The 19,777-nt window shown below is 42.1% G+C and overlaps 1 protein-coding gene across 3 annotated transcripts in view; it reads right to left on the bottom strand.

The window, feature by feature from the left end:
- The window catches only part of RIN2 (Ras and Rab interactor 2), a 61,264-nt gene that overhangs the window by 7,709 nt on the left and 33,778 nt on the right, over positions 1-19,777 (bottom strand). For all 3 annotated transcript variants that reach the window (XM_054290520.1, XM_054290522.1, XM_054290523.1), the window contains 6 exons: positions 18,348-18,540; positions 17,621-17,732; positions 15,796-15,868; positions 13,738-13,829; positions 9,398-10,540; positions 1,697-2,002 (listed from right to left, as the gene is read on the bottom strand). In XM_054290520.1, coding sequence (XP_054146495.1) covers positions 1,697-2,002; positions 9,398-10,540; positions 13,738-13,829; positions 15,796-15,868; positions 17,621-17,732; positions 18,348-18,540 — 1,919 coding nt within the window. The remainder of the gene's footprint in view (positions 1-1,696; positions 2,003-9,397; positions 10,541-13,737; positions 13,830-15,795; positions 15,869-17,620; positions 17,733-18,347; positions 18,541-19,777) is intronic.

Genomic DNA, 19,777 nt, shown 5'->3' with positions numbered 1-19,777 from the left:
TCATCTCCAATCTCTAAAGAAAGTAGGTGTCTTGATCTGCACCAGACCCAGCTGCACATGCAGTGCTTCCTTAGAAAGAAAACTGCTTTGCTACAGCTTAGCTCATGACCTGTCACAGCAGTGTGCAAGAGAGAATGTCACAGTTGCACCCATAAATTCATGCCATCCAGCACAGCATCTTGGAGCACTGACTGCTCAGCAGGTCTTGACTGGCCTGTAGTGCCATTTCAGTATTTAGGTTTCAAAGGTGCTTTTGGGTTCTTACTACAGTGCAGAAATAGATGTAATTTCTGTTCTAAAAGCATGACAGAAAGTGTCCAAATGAGAACATTCAGTGGCACAGCAAGCCAAAAATGCCGGATTAGAGGCTGCTTTTCTCCACCCATTAAGATAAAACCATTGTAGTTGTCATATTGCAGACATGCTATTGAATTACAATAGCTAAATATACAGTGTTACCTCTATTACAATTTGCAGAAAAATACTCATTTAGAATCAATGTTAAATTCAAGGCTCACAGGACAGCCTTTCTGCCAGGCAACTTCAAAAGCCTACAGTTAAGGAAAGCTGCTCTTTTTCAATTGTTTCACATCTGTAGGATGTGTAGGATATGTAGGGTTCTCTGCCTGGAATGAGGTAAAACAAAGCCCTGTTTGGCAAAGTTATCAGTGGTGAACTAAGAAGTGGTGTCCTGCTGCTTCTGGTGCTGAATTATGCTAAACCCAGTCTGACTCATTACCCCAAAGTTAAACAGCCTGACAGTGATGTGGCAATAGAGTAAGGCATCCTCATCTAAAAACACAGAGGCTGACACAGCTGCCATGGAGATATGTGGCTGACAGTCAATCAGTTTGTACTCTAAAAGTCCAGTCCTGGTTTCAAACAGCAGGATCTTCTAATATTTCCCTTCTGGGAGTGTGTGTGGACACTCCTCCCTTGGGTGGGAACAGCCCTCACAGCCACTCCTGCAGGAGCAAAAGAGATTTTTGGCCCCCTGGTTAAGAAACATCAATCTCTACTCAGTAATAATTTTGGGTCTTTTTGCTAGCTTTAATATAATTTCTTTATTATAATTGTTTTGATATAATGCATTATACTATACTAGATTATACTACTGTAGTTTAATCTAGTATAGTATAATGCACTATATCAAAACAGTGTAGTTTTTACTTCTACACTGTGTAGTAGATAATTTAGATGAAGATATTTTTGATCTAATAATTTATCATAATAAAGAATTCATTTTTATATGACTATATGTGGTTTGTCATCCTCAATCCTGTAGGACCAATTTGTACAAAGGTTCAATCCCACCTCTATAATTCCTTGGATTTTAAACCATTGACAAAGTCTGGGCTGGGACTGAATCCAGCTGCACCCAGGCTCCTCTCTGAGGAGTTCAGAAATCATGAGGGTCCTTCCTGCACCATGGGAGGGCTTCTCTAATCAACTTTGCCTAAAACTCACACTCCACCCATGACAACAACTCTGCTTCAGACTGAGGTTTTAAGATATGCAGCCAGACAGTCCAGAGACAGCAGGTCAGAAGCAGAGAGCCAGAATTCCTCTCAAAAGGGCAAGGAGAAGCTGCAAGAGCTTCATCAGTAGAGCTGTCTGCAGAATGAGCTGGGCTGATTCCTCTCAAAGACATCAGGTGTGAGATATCAGTGACCCTGAGCCACCAGAAGCACCATACCTGAGTTATTCTCCATAACAGTGTAAATCAATTTGCAAACTCTCAGCAGCAGCATGACTTTCTTCTCAGGTGAATACATCTTCTGCATAGTCATGAACTTGACTTTAATCTTTTCAACGTCCACAAAGTCTGGTGTTGGGACAAACACACCCAGTTCCTGAGGATTCCTCTGCCTCACCAGCTGCAGGTTTTCCTTCAGTTGTTTCCAGGAACCATCTGTGGTATGAAACTCTTTCAACATCGCTTCAATGTGACCCTTCAGAGGCTTCAGAATGCACTTATGCATGGCCTTCTCCAGCACAACATCTGCAACAGGAAAACACAAATCCAGCTGACTTCCCCCTCTAAAGCAGAGCCAGCATTAACACAACCATTCCCTGAAGAGACCCTGTCGAGCAAAACTTACTTTCTAAGGCCCATTTATTACACAAGCTGAGTTTCCAGATGTTTGTTAACATCAGAGTCTGTACTGAATTGTCATTTCTGGCAATGCGGTAAATAAAAAAACTCACACCCACACAGACTACAGATAGTTAAAAACAAAACAAAAACAAAACCAATGAGTTTCCAGATGTTTGTTAACATGAAAACAGGAGGCAGAGCAGAATCTGTATTGAATTGTCATTTCTGGCAATGTGGTAAATAAAAAAACCCACACCCACACAGACAGACTACAGATGGTTAAAAACAAAAACAAAAACAAGCTGTGGGTCTATTAAAGTTTTTTCTTTTGTTGGTTGGAAGTCTGCAAGTTCTATTTTACTTCAAGTTTAGACTTTAACTCCCAAACTTAACGTGAAACACATTCAAAATCATAATTTTTGTCTCCTTTGGCATTAAAGCCTGTTCTTTTTGCATAGTTTCCATTGGAAACTATAACTCAACAAAGATTCCCTAAAACTTGGCACAACTTTGTCAGGATCTTTATGAAGCTGGGCAGATTACAGGCTTTAAACTATAAATGAAAACCAAGCTGTGTTTTTCCAGCTTCAGATTTCATCACACAAGCTTATATACAGCTTTGTCATCAAGTTTTGAAGTTCTTTGGCAATTGTATGCACATAGCACAGTAACTGCTAACTTCAGGACTTATTTTTAATTCTTGTTCTACTCCTGTTTTTCTGTAACCCTCATTCTCCATTTTCATAGTATGGACTGTGCCAACAGAGAAAGCTCTTTGCTCAACACTTTCTCTGCAAACTTTTACTGTAAAAGCTGATTTCCTTTCTCAGCATCCTTTTTGCAACACAGCTAACATTAGTTCTTAAGTTAAATCAATTATTTGTGCCATGGTGGGGAATGTTCCTGTGCCATCAGAGTGGGGCAGTTCCAGAGCCTGGAGCAGGCAGAGGGACCAGAGGAGCACAAGGACAGAGAGCACACGCAGGAGAGGCTGTGTCACTGCCAGGTCACACCTTTACACAAATTAGCAGTGGACATTCTTGTGAGTAACAGTGACTCATTACAGCTTCATTAAACCTCATGCCCATCCCAGGTTCTTTGCCTGTACTTCTGTGGTTTTTTCAGACTACAGCCTCTTTCTTTTCTCCCTACTCTCCCTCCCTTTTGTTTTGTTGTTTTTTTAATTACATACTATTTCTAAGGCTTGGTATTTACACAGACACACACACACTCTCCAAACAAGCATTATTCTGTTTTCTTGCTTTTTTCTTTCATTTATCGTATTCTTGTGTCCAGCCCTTTTTCCTTTTGGGTCTCCATCCCTCTCTTTCCCATATAAACACCCTTCACACACACATTTCTCATCCTATGGTGCCCTGACTTCATATGTAGCATTTTATCTGTGTTTGTCAGTAAAGGCACTGGAAAAAGCATGAACAGTCTGAGACAGGTTCTTGGGGGCCAGCTTCCCCCCAGATCAGTGCCATCAATTAGCAACCTTAGCAAGTGGCAACACTTCAAATGACTGATCCTTATCCATTGTACTTGGTAGAGCCACTCAATCAGCACCAAACCAGCCAGGCAAATAGAAGCATCATTCTTCTGCACAGAGACAGAAATTGCCTCTCCCTGCCATTAAAGCAATCTCAGGGCTCACGGGGCACAAACAATTGCAGAAACAATTTTCCACCAAGAAAAACCCATGAGTCTCACCCACAGGTACACTGGCTAGCTAAATTTCTATTCTAGAGTATACTAATAATTCCTTGCTATCTTCACTGAAGACTATTTTTTTTTGGCAACTCAGCTTACTTTATTTCTACAACCTGATTTTTTCAAATAGGAAAAACACCAACTGCTTTGCTTGTAAGAGGAACACCTCTGCACTGTGCATTCCAAGCACCTGGGATTGTTTATTAAAGCACTTGGTGCTGCCAAACATCATGCAAAGTGAGAGAGATCTGTCCCCATGAAAGCTGAACTCTTCCACTGGAAGTTTTTTAGGTGAATATTGAGCACAAACCATCCTCTCAATAAAGAGGGGTCATCACAACATTGTTCACAGGAGCCTTGGGAGACTCAGTGTGTTTCTGGATGTGACTGATGCTGTACAGGAACAGGAGGCAGAAGCAGGGCTGCCCCAGATCCCACAGGAGCTGGATGCTGCTGGGAGACAAAATTCCTCCCCAGAGCTGCAGTCCCTGGCTGTGCTCCTTGGATGCTCAGGGTTTCTGCCCTCAACCCTTCCAAAGGCAGTGCCACTTCCACAGATGAACCATGCAGATTTTTACAGCTGTGCAAGATGGCAACGAGGTTTCTTTCACATTTGCTGTTTTGTCACAAGATCCAAAATATGTAATACAATTTCCAGTGCCTGGAAATTGCTTTGAAATTTACTCCATCACATTTCCACAGTTTCCATGGGAGCTTGAAATAATTCTGAAGCAGCACAGAGGAAGGGATCATGTAACTCGTGGCTGTGCTCAAAGCTCCACACAGGCACAATAAAAAAGCAAAGAAAAAACCACAACAAACAAAAATCCTTCAATCCACACACAAAAAACGCTCAAAACAACACCCAACCTTTTCTTCTCCTTTATGAATTCTTGGCACACACGTGAGAACCACTAAATTCTGCTCTCAAATGAAAAAGTGGCAAAATCAAACAAGCTGGTGAGGCTAACAGCAACAAGATTAATAAGGGCTGGGCTGTTTTTTTAATGGGCAACAATAATACCCATTTGTATCCTAACAAATACAAATCTTGCAAAAAAATTATATTATTATTAAGGTCTGGTAGGACAGCACTTCTTGTGATTTGAATATTACAACAATATTCAGTGTCATGGCACCTATGAGCATTTTTGGGGCCAGATCACTAAGCCACTATCCATTCCTTTTCTTCAGCACTGTTGCTTCTGGCTGCTTTCACAGAAAGGTGTTTTTGGGTAAGATCCCACAAACCAATTTTCAGCCAGCAACAATTTTCATTCTTTAACTTCTAATGGCCACAAAAAAGTATATGAGGGTTTCCCAAGCAAATAATTTTCTAAGTTGTGAATTGAGGACTTATTTTTTACCTTAACATCTCTGTATATTTTTAAGATCCAAATCAGCAAAAAAACTTGTTTATTTCAGATGCATGTTTTCAAATATCCTCCCAGGATGCTTACAACTCCAAAACCAAAACAGATAATTTTTTTTTTAACTGAATATAATATCAGCTGAACACTGTGTATCGTTCCTGAAATGCTTATAATTAGCCTGTAGCCTCAAAATGGGAACTGGAAGTGCTTTGATAAATGAATTGTAAAGGCCAGCCAGCTAGTTTCGTTGTAACTTGTGGAAACACATCTGTATCCTGTGCTGACAAGCTATTTTTGTTTTGCTGCCAACCACACAAAGTCTGCATCTAGACAAGACAACAGATTAGTCATTGCCAGTGTCCTCACACAGCCTCCTTACAGCCCTCACTTCCTCAAACTCTAGGCACGCTCTCACCTTTTCCAGACCCTGTTTTCCTCGCTCCATTGACAAGACTGTCACATTCCAGTCCCCCAATTTACACTCAAGCCCTGTTTAGCATGGCCAAACCATTGACCAGGGCAATCAGAGTGAGCAGCAGACTGAGTGAGCCTGAGAGCCACCACAAAAAGGCACAGTCCTGCACAGGTCACACTGCCTGGGAGCTGAAAGCACAAAGTTCCTTTGGAATACCACAGAGAGATAGCCAAGCATCCATTTCTTGGTGGGTGCAGACATGGCAATCTCCTCCACAGGACCAGGACCTCACATAACCCACATTCCTTGATAATCAGCACAACCCTGAAAACAGAGGTGGCTGATCTACAGGCAGTGGTGGCAGAGACCCAGCAACTAGGGATGAAAGTAATCCTCCCCTCATCTGAACTACAGAAAAAAACACACAAAAAAATCACACTGTTATCTGTGCTAGGTGTGCTCTGCTTTAAGGAGCTCTGAGTTACTTAAAACTCATGTTGCAGCTGTGTGGTAAGCACATGTCTTCTCTTGAAGTAGCAGGAAAGAAAAGATGCAGGGAAAAAGTCACAAAGGAAATCCAAGAGATGGTCAGAAACAGAACCTGGTCCCTGCCTCTGCTCAGTACTTTCACCACTGCTTCCTGCTTGCCCTGTCCTGTCACTGCTGTGCTGAAAGGAGGGGCACTGAGGGACATGTTTGTGAGACTGAGCTCAACATGAAAAGATGCAACAACGAAGGACAGGACACCAGGACAAATGCACAAGCACCTAAAAATGTAACACAGTGAAAAAACCAGCTGGCATGAGTTTCTCAAGCAGAAATAGTGACATACCATTCCAGCTCCTTTAGGAGGTAACTGGATTAGTAAAGAAGAGGGGATCTGGGGTGGGCTGCTGCTTAATCTTTTTAAGACCTAATTTAGGTTTAATTCTGTGCACCTTCCATATAAACAAACCAGGGAAATACTGTCTTGCTGTAATAACCATAAGCAGCATGCACTAACAGGTGCACAGAACACTGCACTGAGAGCCCAAGTATCCATGGCTGGCTGTCAAACAAGACAGACATTGGAGAAGAGGTACCATGGGGGTCACTCCTGGGCTCCAATTAATTAGTATGTCCAGCTCTGTCTGCCTGCAACTCCTCTGTACAGACCCAAGGACCTTAAATAAGGCATGGACTGCCAGTAAGGGACCAGCACATTCTCCCCAAGCTTCTTTAACATTCAGCATTTAAATATCCCTAACGTATCAGAAATACCAGAACAAGTAATAGAAGGAAATGTTTAGGGACATTCCCACATGATCAGTTAGTACCTTACTGACAAGTGGTTTAAACCAGTAATTTCTTGGTTCAGGGCCAGATTTGGGCACTGAGACTGAAGTTGTTTAGATGTCAAATGTTAGATCCCACTTGGCAAAGTGACAGCATTCAACTTGACTCCATTCTGTTCAAAGCCAGGAAAAGATGAAAAGACAAAAACTCTCAAACATTTGCTGATCAAGCAGCTCTGGACTGTCAGGATCTCCTCAGACCAGTCTTTATTCTGTGGATACAGATTGAGGTGTGGATGCCTTTTTAAAAATAAATTACATTCATCCTTAAACAATAAAGAACCATGTGCCTTACTTTTGATTCTGTGCCAACACTGGGGGTCCCATTGCTTCAGGGAGGGTTAACAGCCTACAGTGCTAAGGTTGGGAGCCACCTGTCAGGACTAGAAACCCTGAAGGATATTCTCCCAGTGATTTTGCAGAAGCTTAACAATTTTCCCTATCTGGGAAGCTTAAAAGATCTGCTGCAGAAGTCTTTTGCTTGCTAGAGTCCATGATGCAGTTCTAGAAGAAAAGCCACACGATCAAAAAGATCATTATGGAGACATTGAATAAAGTTCCAAACACCAAGGGTTTCACCAAACCTGTGGGAGCTGTTGCAGCACCTACTGAAGTTCAGGAGACAAATGAGGATTAAAGCAAAGGCTGAATGAGTCAGAAAGGAGGAGCATTATCCCAGAAGCACACATCCAGCACCAGGCTGACACGCTGGAGGAAAAAACTGCACCGCGGAAGTGAGGGCAGATGAGAGAGGATAAACAACCACTCACAAAGTTACAATTTGGGCTGCAATTCCACACTGAAATAGTCAAGGAAAACTATGGACAACAGGCAGGACTCTACTTCATAAAAAGCTCTCCATAGGGATGACTGAATTTTGCTGTCACATAGTTATCTCCTTAGATCAGTAACATCTGATGCTCCTGATCCACTGCAGTTGTTTGCTGGCTCAAGCCAAAGGCAGTAGATGATTCAAAAGCAAGTTCTTTTTTTGTTTAAACCAGCCCACTTTATAAATTAATTGTGTTTAGTCACATGATCAAAACCACACTTTCTGTCGCTGAAGAAAACCAGGGCAGTTTTAGTTGTTACACTTCATAACTTATGTTGCTCCAAAGTCTGAAACAGTTAATAGCAGAAAACATTTTTTCCAGTCTTGGGAGACCCACAGTCCCATTAAACCACACCCTTGTGAAATGAAAAATACATAACAAACTAGGCTTTCACAAAATTACAACCAAACTCCATCTGTATTGCTTTGTCAAACATCCAGGACTCCACAGAAATGCAGGCAAAAATGCACCTCCATCCCATGCTTAATTTGATGCTTTTTCTTCCATGTAACATCCACCTTACAGTCTTTATTATTATAGTGAGAATATTATATGTCTTTGAGTCTGAATACTGGGGGTACTTTTCACATTTCTGTATTTGCTTTAGCAGCCCTTGTGACTTTTGCTTGACTTTGTGTAAATGCAGCTGAGGTTACATGAGAATACTTCATCTTGGTCAAGGACAGACAGAATGTCAATATAAAATTACCCTCAAGTCCCAGGGAAGGAAGTATCTGCCAATTTTGCACTGAGCCAACTGTTGGGACACTGGGGTAGGGAGAAAAACAAACAAATTAGGACTGAAGTGAACTCACAAGGAAAGTATTCTGCCCTGAGGCGTGTTTACCTCTTAAATGTGGCTTACAGGCTCTTTAACAAATACTGCTCAGACTCTGCAAGAGAGGCAGCGAGATTTATGCAGCAACAACGATTTCACTTTTTTGGATACACAAATCTCTCTCTCCTGTTAAAACATATAGCTCATCCATAACCACTCACAAACACATCTAACAGAGAAGTACAGAAAACTACAGAAAACAACAGCCCCTTCTGTCTCCTTCACACGTTTGTTTTCTAAAACTCTTACATATATTTTTATTTAGTTTCAAGTGTGGCGATAGTACAGCTTTGTTAGAAATGACTAAGAATGTCTGGAGGAATCAGACTTATTTCAAAACTAAGTTGTCATAAAATGTCATTGGTTTTGAATAAATTCTAGTTCTACAGCTACAGTCCATATGGTCAGATTTGGCAGTTTTAGATCAAACATTGAGAACTATGTTAATCCAATTCGGAGAAAAACACGTGTGCCAGCAAATAAAGGGTTCTCTATTGTCAACAGTAAAGCAGGTAAAAAAAGTAATAATCACAGGTAAAAAAAGTCCACATTGCACCTATTTTAAGGATAACTTCTTATGAACAACTTCATAGTGCAATCATTCCAAGCCGACAGAGTGATTTGGGGTGGGGAATGGAGGGAGAGGTTGTTTTAAGACTCAAATACTCAGTGGTTCAAGCTCTACCAGCCAAGTTAGCCCCACCTTTCTGAACTGGACAAAGACTATCACTTATTATAAACACAGATTCCACATTTTCACCTTCCCCCCAAAACACAGGACAGTGTTTCTTACCTATTTGGTCTTCAGGAATCAGTGATTCGATTGGGGGATCGAGTTCGGAGCTTTGGGACAAGTAGTTCTTGACTTGGGTCATGAACTGACGAATTGTTTGCAGCATATCAGTGCTGGAAACATGGCACTCCTTGTTTTCTTGCAGAAAGCTGACATAGTCCTGCACTAAGCATCCAAAATAGGTACGTTTGTCCCGGGACAACTCTGCAATTTTCTTAATCATCCTCTTCTCGGGAGTCATGAAGGAACTGAAAACTCCGCTGACTTTCCGTAGCTGAGATTTCACAATCTTGGGGAGAACGAACGAACTGCTTCTTTTCTTCTTGGGCTTCAGAGGGGGTGCCATGCTCTCCTGGTCACTCTCCCCCTCAAAGTCCTCCAGGCTGCTGTTGGTGTCCCCCTCATAGCCGAAGAGCGGCATGCTCCGATCGAAGTCCAGCGAGTCGGACGAGGAGGTGGAAATGCTCATGTCGCTCAGTCTCTGCCGGCCTCCATTCCACGGGATGTGTGACTCAGAGATGGCAGTCGGAGTCTTTTTGGGAGCCGCTGGAGCCGGCTGGGGCAGGGCTGGCGGGGATTCACGCGGAGGAGCAGCCGGGGCCGCCTCGGGCACGCACACGGAGGAGCGGGGCCGGAGCGCGGCCGCGCTCCTGGAGGCACCGTCTGCCTCGGAGCACAGCGCCTGCTTCTTCAGCCGAGGAGGCGGAATCGGGGTGGGCTTGTTCTGCAGCAAATCCGAGCCCCTCTCCTTCTTGTGGCTGAGTGTTTCTGGCATGCTCGCCTGCTTTATAGTCCTGGAAATCTGCGGGCTCGTCAGGGTGCTATTAATAGCAGGAGGTGGCGGCCGGGGCGGGGGGGAGCGAGCCCTCGCTGTGCCATTCACGTCTGGAGTTCTGGGGCTCTGCCTTTTCAGACTTCCACTGACATCCTGGCTGTGCACTTTTAAGAAGAGGGGATTAATGAAACACAGCGCTCCGTTGGTCTGGCTGCACTCCAGCTCCGAGGGCGTTCTGGTTCGTATAGAATGCACTCCATTTATAAGGCAGAGCTGGCGCGAGTCTTTGCGAGCACTGTCCAAAGGCACAGGCCTACAGGGAGGTGAAGGATCCGGGGGTTTGCTGTTAGCCAGGGAGCTCCAAAAGTCTGAAAATCATCATGGCATTAACGTAAGAATGCTTAACACCATGCAGATGGATTTCAGAACATTCAACTCAACAACACCAGTTTAAAATATCGAGAAATTTTATTAATTAAAAGGGGGAAAAATATTCAAGTGAACTTCTTAAAGTACCACCAGACATAACTGTGTGCTACATTCCTGGGGCTGCTCTTACTCATTTATAAATACCATGACCAATGCATAGCTCCCAATCAACCCACTAAGCTTAAAATTAAACTGAGAATCAAAGAAAGGAATGGAGACTGTAACAGAATACTTTTTACTGGCTTGAGACTGAAATGAACACAAACTTCTCACTAGCATCTCACTCAGGAGAAATAAAGCAAGATTCTCAGCTAGTATTAATAAGCTCACTTCATTAAAGACAATAATTAAGGTGATTTACACCAGATAAAGGCCACTTCCAGAAACTCTACAAGTACCTTGCTTTAGTTTCTTTTCACAGTGAACACATAAAACTACACATGAAAAGGCAGCTCCCATTGTGCTGTGGTGGATGCACACATCACCTTTAGCAAGGCAGACCAAGCGTTCCAGTGTCTAATAAAGGTCCTGGCCTGCTGCCCTGCCTTTGCTGTGGGGACAGTTTGCCTGAGAATACAGACTGCAGTGACACATAAAGAGACCCACGTGCAGTTCCACACCATTGGCATGGAAAACCTATGCTACACCAGCAAATTGCAGCTGCAGCCTCTGCACTTATCCCAGACAAGTGTCAGCATGTTTGTGCAACCAAGGCACTGCTAACGAGCACCGGTGCCTGAAGGTACGAAGATTGAAACCAGATGTGCCCTGGAAGGCAGAAATCATGCTGAAATATGGGCAGAGTACCAGAGGAGGGAGATTTAGCTAAAATTTGCCAATCTTGACATGGTCCTTTTCCCATAGTGTGTCAAGATGGCTCACTGGAAGCAACAGAGCAATAATATCTGAGCCCAAGGGCACAAATGCCAAACATCCAGAACAGGTCCATGCCCAAGAGCCATGTCCTGCCTGTGGGGCAGAGGACAGGAAACAGCCCACAGTGACAGGCCACAGCCAGAGAATGTCTACAGGCACAGGCATGCTTCTCTGCATAGTTATGCCATGTTGCTGGTGTTCCCAGCTTCATGACCTCACATCCTGCCTGTGGATCTCAGTGCCTGTGCCTGGCACGTGGCTGCTGCAAACACACGTGATGTAAGCACTGCTGCAGGTGAAACACGAGGGAGACTGAGAGAGAATCATATGTCCAGCACATGAAACCTTGCAGGTTGGCAACAGCCTTGAAACCTTTACCAGAGGTTCCTCCTGATGTGGTTTGCTGGGCTATTGACTTGTGTTGTGCAGCTCTCCCTCTGAGCCTACAGCACAAGAGAGCTCTGACAGGGGATATAGCCCTGTGTTCACACACCACAGGGTTTTGTGCTTAAGTGCTCCTCAAAGAAAACTCACACTTAACAGGAAGGGCTGTTGGGAGTTTTTAAGCCTCTCAAGTCCACAGCATTGAAAGGCTGACTTTATGGTGTGCTCTTCTGCACGTGGACACATAAAACTCCATCAAAATCTCAACTTTGTAGCCTGCTTTTAGCTCATGGAAACTGTGACCTGGTGTGTATCAGGTAATTGATCCCAAATACAGCAACCACACAGACACTGATCCATCAGCTTTCAAATGTAGTAGCTACAGAAGAAACACACACAATGCAGAGACTGCTCAAGAGCAAGACTAATTCTGCAGCAAGCAGGCCACAATGCTCTAGGGTACTGGTGACAAAGTGTGGTTAGCCTGGAGAGGTTGATCAAAATTACCATTCTCATCCTCTCTGGAGAGACTCACCTCATGCTACTTTAGGGCTTCCAGGTGTCACTGGGAGACTGTTTTCATTACACTCTATCCCAGTCAGACCTTTTCCTTCCTTTTTCCCATCTAAAAATTGACCTCAACACTACCATATTTGCCTTTATTCCCATGATAACCCAAAGTTTCACCTGATTATCTAAACTTGCAGACAAGCAGTGCAGAAGTAATTTCTCTCCTCTCTAAAACAAACCCTTTAATTGCATTGCTACTGCAGCAAACCAAAATGCAAAGCACTGCAATACATCCCTGGGTATGGTTGTACTGCAAAGTCCCACCAGACAGTTCAAAAGATCCTCAGCACACTGATTTAGAGAGGATCCTTTTCAAATCAAAGATTATTAAAAAATCTACTGCAAAAAAGGTTGCTGACAGTCAACCTTCCCTTCCTGGAGAAGGAAATGAAGCCACTCAGCACTCTGCTCAAGGCAGAGCTGCTTAATGATTCATCTGGGTGGTGCCCAAGTTTCAAATCCCAGGAGGCTTTGCATCCATCTCCTCTGAGCTCAAGGTATGCTTTACCTTTGCATCCCTCTCCTCTGAGCTCAAGGTATGCTTTACCTTTGCATCCCTCTCCTCTGAGCTCAAGGTATGCTTTACTTTTGCATCCCTCTCCTCTGAGCTCAGGGTGTGCTTCACAATTGCTCTGCATCCATCTCCTCTGAGCTCAAGGTATGCTTTACAATGAGCCTGTGTTTGGCTGAAGCAACCAAGTGATGCAAGGATACTCTTGCATTGTCTTCTGGCATTTTAAAAATTTCACCAAACCTCTGCCCATGGATACATTCTACACCATCATATATACACTCCTCATTTTCTAAATATGCCACCTCATTGAGGCACTGCTCTCCAAATTCACCATTTTAAGTTTCCATGTCAATCTGAACAGAAGTTTTATCAACAGGGGACCTCAGTTCCTACACTCTCCTCACAATAAATTATAAAGCCAGTGCTTTATACAGCCTCACACAGCCAGTGCTTTGTGAGCATGCAGTTTGGTCTTGGAGCAGAAGCCACATCAACCTCTGTGTGGGGAATGTGTGACTTGCTTTGCCCAAGGGCTGCCCAGAGAGGGAAGAGAAGAAGGAAGAAAGAAACAGCACTAACCAAAATATCACAGGAGGCACAGAAGGAAGGAAGAGCACCACTCCTTGGCCAGAAGAAGGTCTGGCCTTCCCAAGTAAGAGAAACTGCTTTTCTAAACAAAATTTGTATCATCACTAACCCACATGAACTATTTACTGATACACCCTATTTCTTCAATGTTACAGGCGTGCTACATCTTTGTAGGGAAAGGCATCTTCGTAGAGAACTACTTACTCAGTCCAAGCTGAGCAATCTCTTCAAGCTCAGCTTCTGTCTTTGCTGCAGCAATTGCATGAGGCAACTTCAGTGTGAAAGGAAGGACATCCCTGTTTCCAAAGAGAAAAAACCATTATGGTTTTCAGCACCATGCATAGTTTGAAAATCTTTTTTTTTTTAAACACTGGCAGTGTCTGATTTCTGATTCTCTTCTTCTTGAGCTGTGTCAGGAAGCAAGATCCCTAAACACACAGCACAGTTAAACATTACATTAACAACCCCAAAGCTCCTTTACTTTGCAGAGTGGTGTGAAGGGCAAATGACAGTCAAGTGCCCAGGACTTTCCCTAGGATCATTTCCACAGCCATCCAGAATTTTCTGCCTTTTCAACAGAAGCTTTTACACCTGGTCTTCTACAAGCAGATCAGTGAGATGCAAACTTGTTACCTGCACTTAACACTTCAAAAAAGCTTCTCACTTTCTGAGTAAACTGTTGACTGTTATTCCAGTTTTCAGAATAAGAATTTTATTCTAACTAAATGCTGCTAAACAGCAACATCTGTAGTAGAAGTACCCATAGAATTAAGACTAAATGAGAATCCTACACAACATGAATTTTGGTTTTAAGGTTGGGAACAAGCCAACCATCTGCTATAGCACAGACAGATAGTAGGTCTTTATCACATAAATATTCTCTATGTTGCATGTTAGCTTCTTGAAAAAACAGGAACTCAGAATTCCACTCACACTCAAGCCAAGCATATACACAGGACTGATACACTAGCTAAAAAGCATTTGAAAGGCACTTTGCATGGTACCACAGAAAATCCAGAGCCCAGTTCATCACCATGGCTGCAATTCAAAAATAGGTAAACCCTCATAAAAAACTGCTTGGCTACCTCCTGCAAGAAATTCCCTCTGGTTTTAGAAAATCCTCCTGGATTTCCTGTGATGTACCAAATGGCTCTGTCTCTTCTTCACAATAGCTACCTATCTGCCCCCTTTAGTCTATACAAAGCAATATTGAACCTTCAGTGAAAGAAAATGGATAGACTAATGCATGAAATCTCTGAATGATCCTGTAGGTACATAGAGAGGATTTACCAGAGCCTCTCAAGTGGGCAGGACTGAAAGGGTGACAAGATAAGGAATATCTCCTAATTAAACTACATTTAAACACATTTTCAGCTCATTTCTCTTCTGAGTTCTGACCAATTACCCATGTGGCACCAATGCTGCTTTTATTACATGCACATACAGCTCAGCTAAACAGAGGCTGTAGGAAAGGGGTCTAAGATGCTTCTCCACCACAAACAAAACCAGCAAGCACAGCACCCAAGAGCATCCCACACCAGAAATCATCACATGGTCAGCATGAAATGGCAGCCTTGATGCAGTAAAAGGACAGAGACTATCACAGCTGCCTCTCTGCTTCCTTCAGAAAATGTGCACTGGGGCAATTTGGCTGTGTCCTGTCTGTGTGTGCATACAAGGCTCAAGCATCAGTCTGGAAATTTTCACCAGTAAACTGAAGTCAAATTGAACATAAAGGATAAAAACACCAGCTACATTTTTTCTGCATACCTGGAAAGCAAGTTTGGCAACCATAAACTGCAAAGCTGACAAGGCTGTTTTTGTCATTCACTATTTAAAATGACATCTCCCAATTGTCATATTCTACACATCTGACATTTTTCCATTATGCTCCAAAAATTCTTCTCACCAGCAATTCCAAGAAATGGACTTTGCAAGCCAGTTTATGATTGCTTTTAAATGAGCTACAGAGCACTTAAGAAAGCATCACAAGATATCAGCTAAAGTAAAGTTCAGCTTAGCAGCACCTCACAGCTGGGTGTGTAAAATCACATCAGCTCCCAATAATCAATATGAAGTAAGACAGAGACACTTGCTTCCAAGACTCATCTCTGATTTCTACCACTACCTTCTAAGGCTATCCAAGAATATTCACAGATTGGCAACATAAATAGCATCAACAGCTGAAACAACTTCTCAAAACTTTTTTTTTTAATTATTTTCTTTCTAGCAGATGTGGCTTGGAACACAGCACCATCTTACCTGCTAATACAGTAGAAAGCAATGAGTCTGAACAAATCAGCAAAACTTATTGCAGACCCCTCCAAGGAAAATGCTGCAAAGAAAGTTACAAGAAACAATCACACATTAATACATTGTTTCTCAAAACAATTTAATAAAATATATCTTAGATTATAGCATGAAGTTAATAAGTTTTAACCATTCAACTAGCTACTATTTGATTAAGAGAAAACAACTCTGTGGAGAAGTACATATTCCTGCTGAAGGCATTTTCAAGAATATACTGATAATCTTGGTGGCTGGTCTGCTTTTGTATTCCAAGGATAAGGTCTAATTCCTGTAAAACAGATTAAGTGTGATGAGGCCTGCACAATGTTTTGCTAATAGACAACAAATCAATAACTGAGGCTTTGTTTGTCCAGTGTACTAATATACCTAATTTTAAATGTCTTATTTCCTCCTCTTGAATTCTATTCTACTCACTTGTCTTCACCCTAGGAGTGTAGAACATAAGGAGAGATAAATTTTCGTTCACTTTTAACCTAAAAACTCTTAATAACTCCGACAGCTGTTGCATGTCATTGCCTTGCACGAGGGAAGAGGAAGACAGGAGCAGTGCCTTTCATTTTTCCCCACTTGATACCATTGTTTCTTACTGATACAAATACCTGTTCTCAGTAATAATGAGATTACCTCAGGCTCTCTCTGAGGCAAGTAGCAAATCTCACAGATCAAGCAGAAGCAGCTCCTAGAGTGAAACCATCCAGACCTTTTACCTCTGGTCTAAAACCTCAGCTGTGACAAATGGCTAAAACCATCAGTAAATATCTCCCCCTTGTGGAAGAATTTTGTTCATAAAATACTGTACATAATTCTTTTCTAGATGGGAATTTCAAGCCTATAAACACAGCCTTAGACCACACTTACATCAGCTATTACTGACAACTTTCTCTTTGCCTTGCCTTGCTTGTAACTGGAACTAAAACCAGACACAGAGAATTAACTTTGTGTTCCTGGGTGCAGGGGAGGGAGAGAAAAAAAAAGGAAAAACTCAACTAAAATTATGTCAGGTTACAAATAGAAATAGAAGTTAACTACAGACTCTCTGTTTCAGGGATGATTAAGTGAAAATTTTGCTAATTTTCTTCAGTTTTCTCGTTCTTGTTAAAATGAAATATTTGCTCCGCTTGCAGTTTCAGCACCACATACACTCACCAGCTGCAGCTTCCTTTTTTTCATTCCTAAATCTCAAACTTATTTTTCACACTCTCCCTTCTAAAGATATGAGGGCATTATTGGTTCAAAACAATTTGGAGTGTTAACATTTGCTCATTTCTACTAAAAAAAGAAAGAACAGATATAGTTTGAATTAAAGAGAGAAATCATTGATCTATTGCAAGAGAAACAGTTCTAACAGGCTAAAATCCATTTAGCTATCACACACATAAAAATCAAACAACCAAAAAAAAACCCAACAACAAAAACAAACCCAACAACCCATCCCACACCTCAGTTCAGAGAGCTCATGACAAAGTTGCATTCAAGAACATTTCATTGAAAGCAGACAGGATTACAGACCTTGTTTCTACAAAAGACTAGAAGTTTCTAAGAGGATAACTACCCATAAAAATAAATGAATACTGGATTAATCAAGGTACACAGTGGAAACATTCCAGTTGAAGCAGTTTGACCCACTCCCAGAGCCCACCTCAGAGAGCAGCCCATGACATTATTTGCATGACTTTGGGTATCCTCTGCTGTGGGTTTCAGCAGTGCAAATGCTCCTGCATCCTATAGGGAAAAAGTACCCGAGGAACAGCTGAAAAGTATGGAACTCACAACTTACTGTATGTACTTTCTTTTATGGCAAATTCTTTCAGGCAGGACCCACAGTCACTGGACACACGCAGAGAGATGACTTTCCTCTGCAGCCTTGCAGATTTCCTAACCAGAAATATCTGTTGTGGAGAAGGCAGAAGGACATGGTATTAGCTTCATCCCAGATGCCAGAATAAATGCAGATCATACACAAAAAGGAACCACAACAATCCCATGATGTCTCCTCTAAAACATGCTGTAATTTTACTTGGTCATTACTGTATTGGGTCCAACACCTGGGGATAAAATTGTCACAGACATCTTTTATGAAAAATCCTTTCCTTAGGATTTTTCCTCCTGAGAAGCTGAGAGGCCTCAGGAACAAAATGTAAACAATGGTTATCTGCTGCTGTGGAATGCAACAGGTGCATCTGTGATTAGTCCATCTTAGATGTTTGTAATTAATGGCCAATCACAGCCCAGCTGGCTCAGACAGAGAGCTGAGCCACAAACCTTTGTTATCATTCTTTGCTATTCTATTCTTAGCTGGCCTTCTGATGAAACCTTTTCTTCTATTCTTTTAGTGTAGTTTTAATGTAATATATATCATAAAATAATAAATCAGCCTTCTGAAACATGGAGTCAGATCCTTGTCCCTTCCCTCAACATAAGAACCCCTGTGAACACCGTCACATAAAATGGCAGCACAACATTTGGGAAAAGCATGTCCTTAAAGAAATTGAGATTCTTCTTACCCCAGGAGGCTGTGTCTGCAAAATTTCCAAGGCTTCAGCATCGTTCAGGCCAAGCTGCAGCCACACAGAGTGGGTATGGAGGAGCTTGTCCAATATGCTCAGCTTGTTGGATAGGCTGTCGTATCCAGAGTCCCGGGGGCAGCTTTTGACATCATTTTTTTCAGGAGAGATATTATCCATATCCTTGATTAGACTGTGGAAAATGTAGAAAAAACAATTAGAAATGTTAACCTCTTATGAACAATCACTTGGGTCACTGAACAGAATTGCCACAAAGCTCTGCTTACATGCTGGGCTGGTGTTTCTACTGAGAATTCTTGTATTTATCATACACAAAAATGATCTTTAAAGGTTCTCAATTCAAAGCCAGCTTGAAGATAAGCCTTAGCATTCTTCTGTGAGGTTGGAGAAATTCAGCCATCACTTCAGGTACACTTGTATGTGCAGATGTGATTGAGAGAACATTTCACTTGCCTTCTTTGCTGTGCTAATACATGGAAAAACTTCTCTTCAAGGATATTTATCCAATTCAGACACTTTTATTGCCAGATTGATTGCACATGCTGCAACCCACAGAAATCCTGGTCTCTCATGCCTGCCAGAAAAATCTGTTCAATACTCTGACAATGGAGCAGCCCACTACCTATTGGTGACCACCGCACCAGACACAAGAATTTTATCTGTCTGGAGGGATTATTTTCACAACACAAGTTCACAAACCATCACTTCACCTTATGCCCAGACTACTGTCTCTGCTCCAGCAGCTCTGTTGCCTTCACAGCTGCATATCCATCTTTGCTCCCCTCTGCTAAGAGGTCAGAGTGAGAGGAGGTGAGAAAGAGATGAGAAACCCAAGAAAGAAACAAAAAAAAAAAAAGTTAAACCCCCAAATAATCCTAAGGCACAGCATAAAAAGTATGTCATAAGTGGCAGTCACTTCTTATCACACTCTGCTAAGTTCTGTAAATATTTACCTTTTTTCCATTTTTGCCATGAAAGGTCCTTACCTCACATTTTAATACTACGCTTTCCAGGATCAGAAACAAGTAAGGAATTGTATATTTATGCTCCAAATTCCTTTGGCTGTGGATTGACTGCTATGTCAATAAAAATAAAGGCTGAGCTAAATGTGAATGTGGCAAGATAATGTAAGGTTGAAATTTATTTGGAGCAGGGCATCTAAACTTACTGCTACATTCAGTAATGAAGTAGAGTTCTTGGAGGCTGCAGATTCTTGTTATTAAAAATCCAAATAAACAGAACACTTGGAGAACTCCTTTTGTTATGCAGAGCTTCACCACCACCCATATAGCACAGAACACCCAGTACAAGTGCACGTGTTGCCGGCTCAAATTCCTCATTTTTGAGCTAGAAGTACATCCTGTGGTTCTCCCCATGCTAGAAAACACTATGAAGCAGTTATTCTGGTA

Source organism: Melozone crissalis, unplaced genomic scaffold, assembly GCF_028551555.1.
Source record: "Melozone crissalis strain CALT ecotype California unplaced genomic scaffold, PUWL_Pcris_2 ptg000081l_1, whole genome shotgun sequence".
Taxonomy (NCBI): Eukaryota; Metazoa; Chordata; class Aves; order Passeriformes; family Passerellidae; genus Melozone; species Melozone crissalis.
This window is presented reverse-complemented; position numbering and strand designations above follow the sequence as displayed.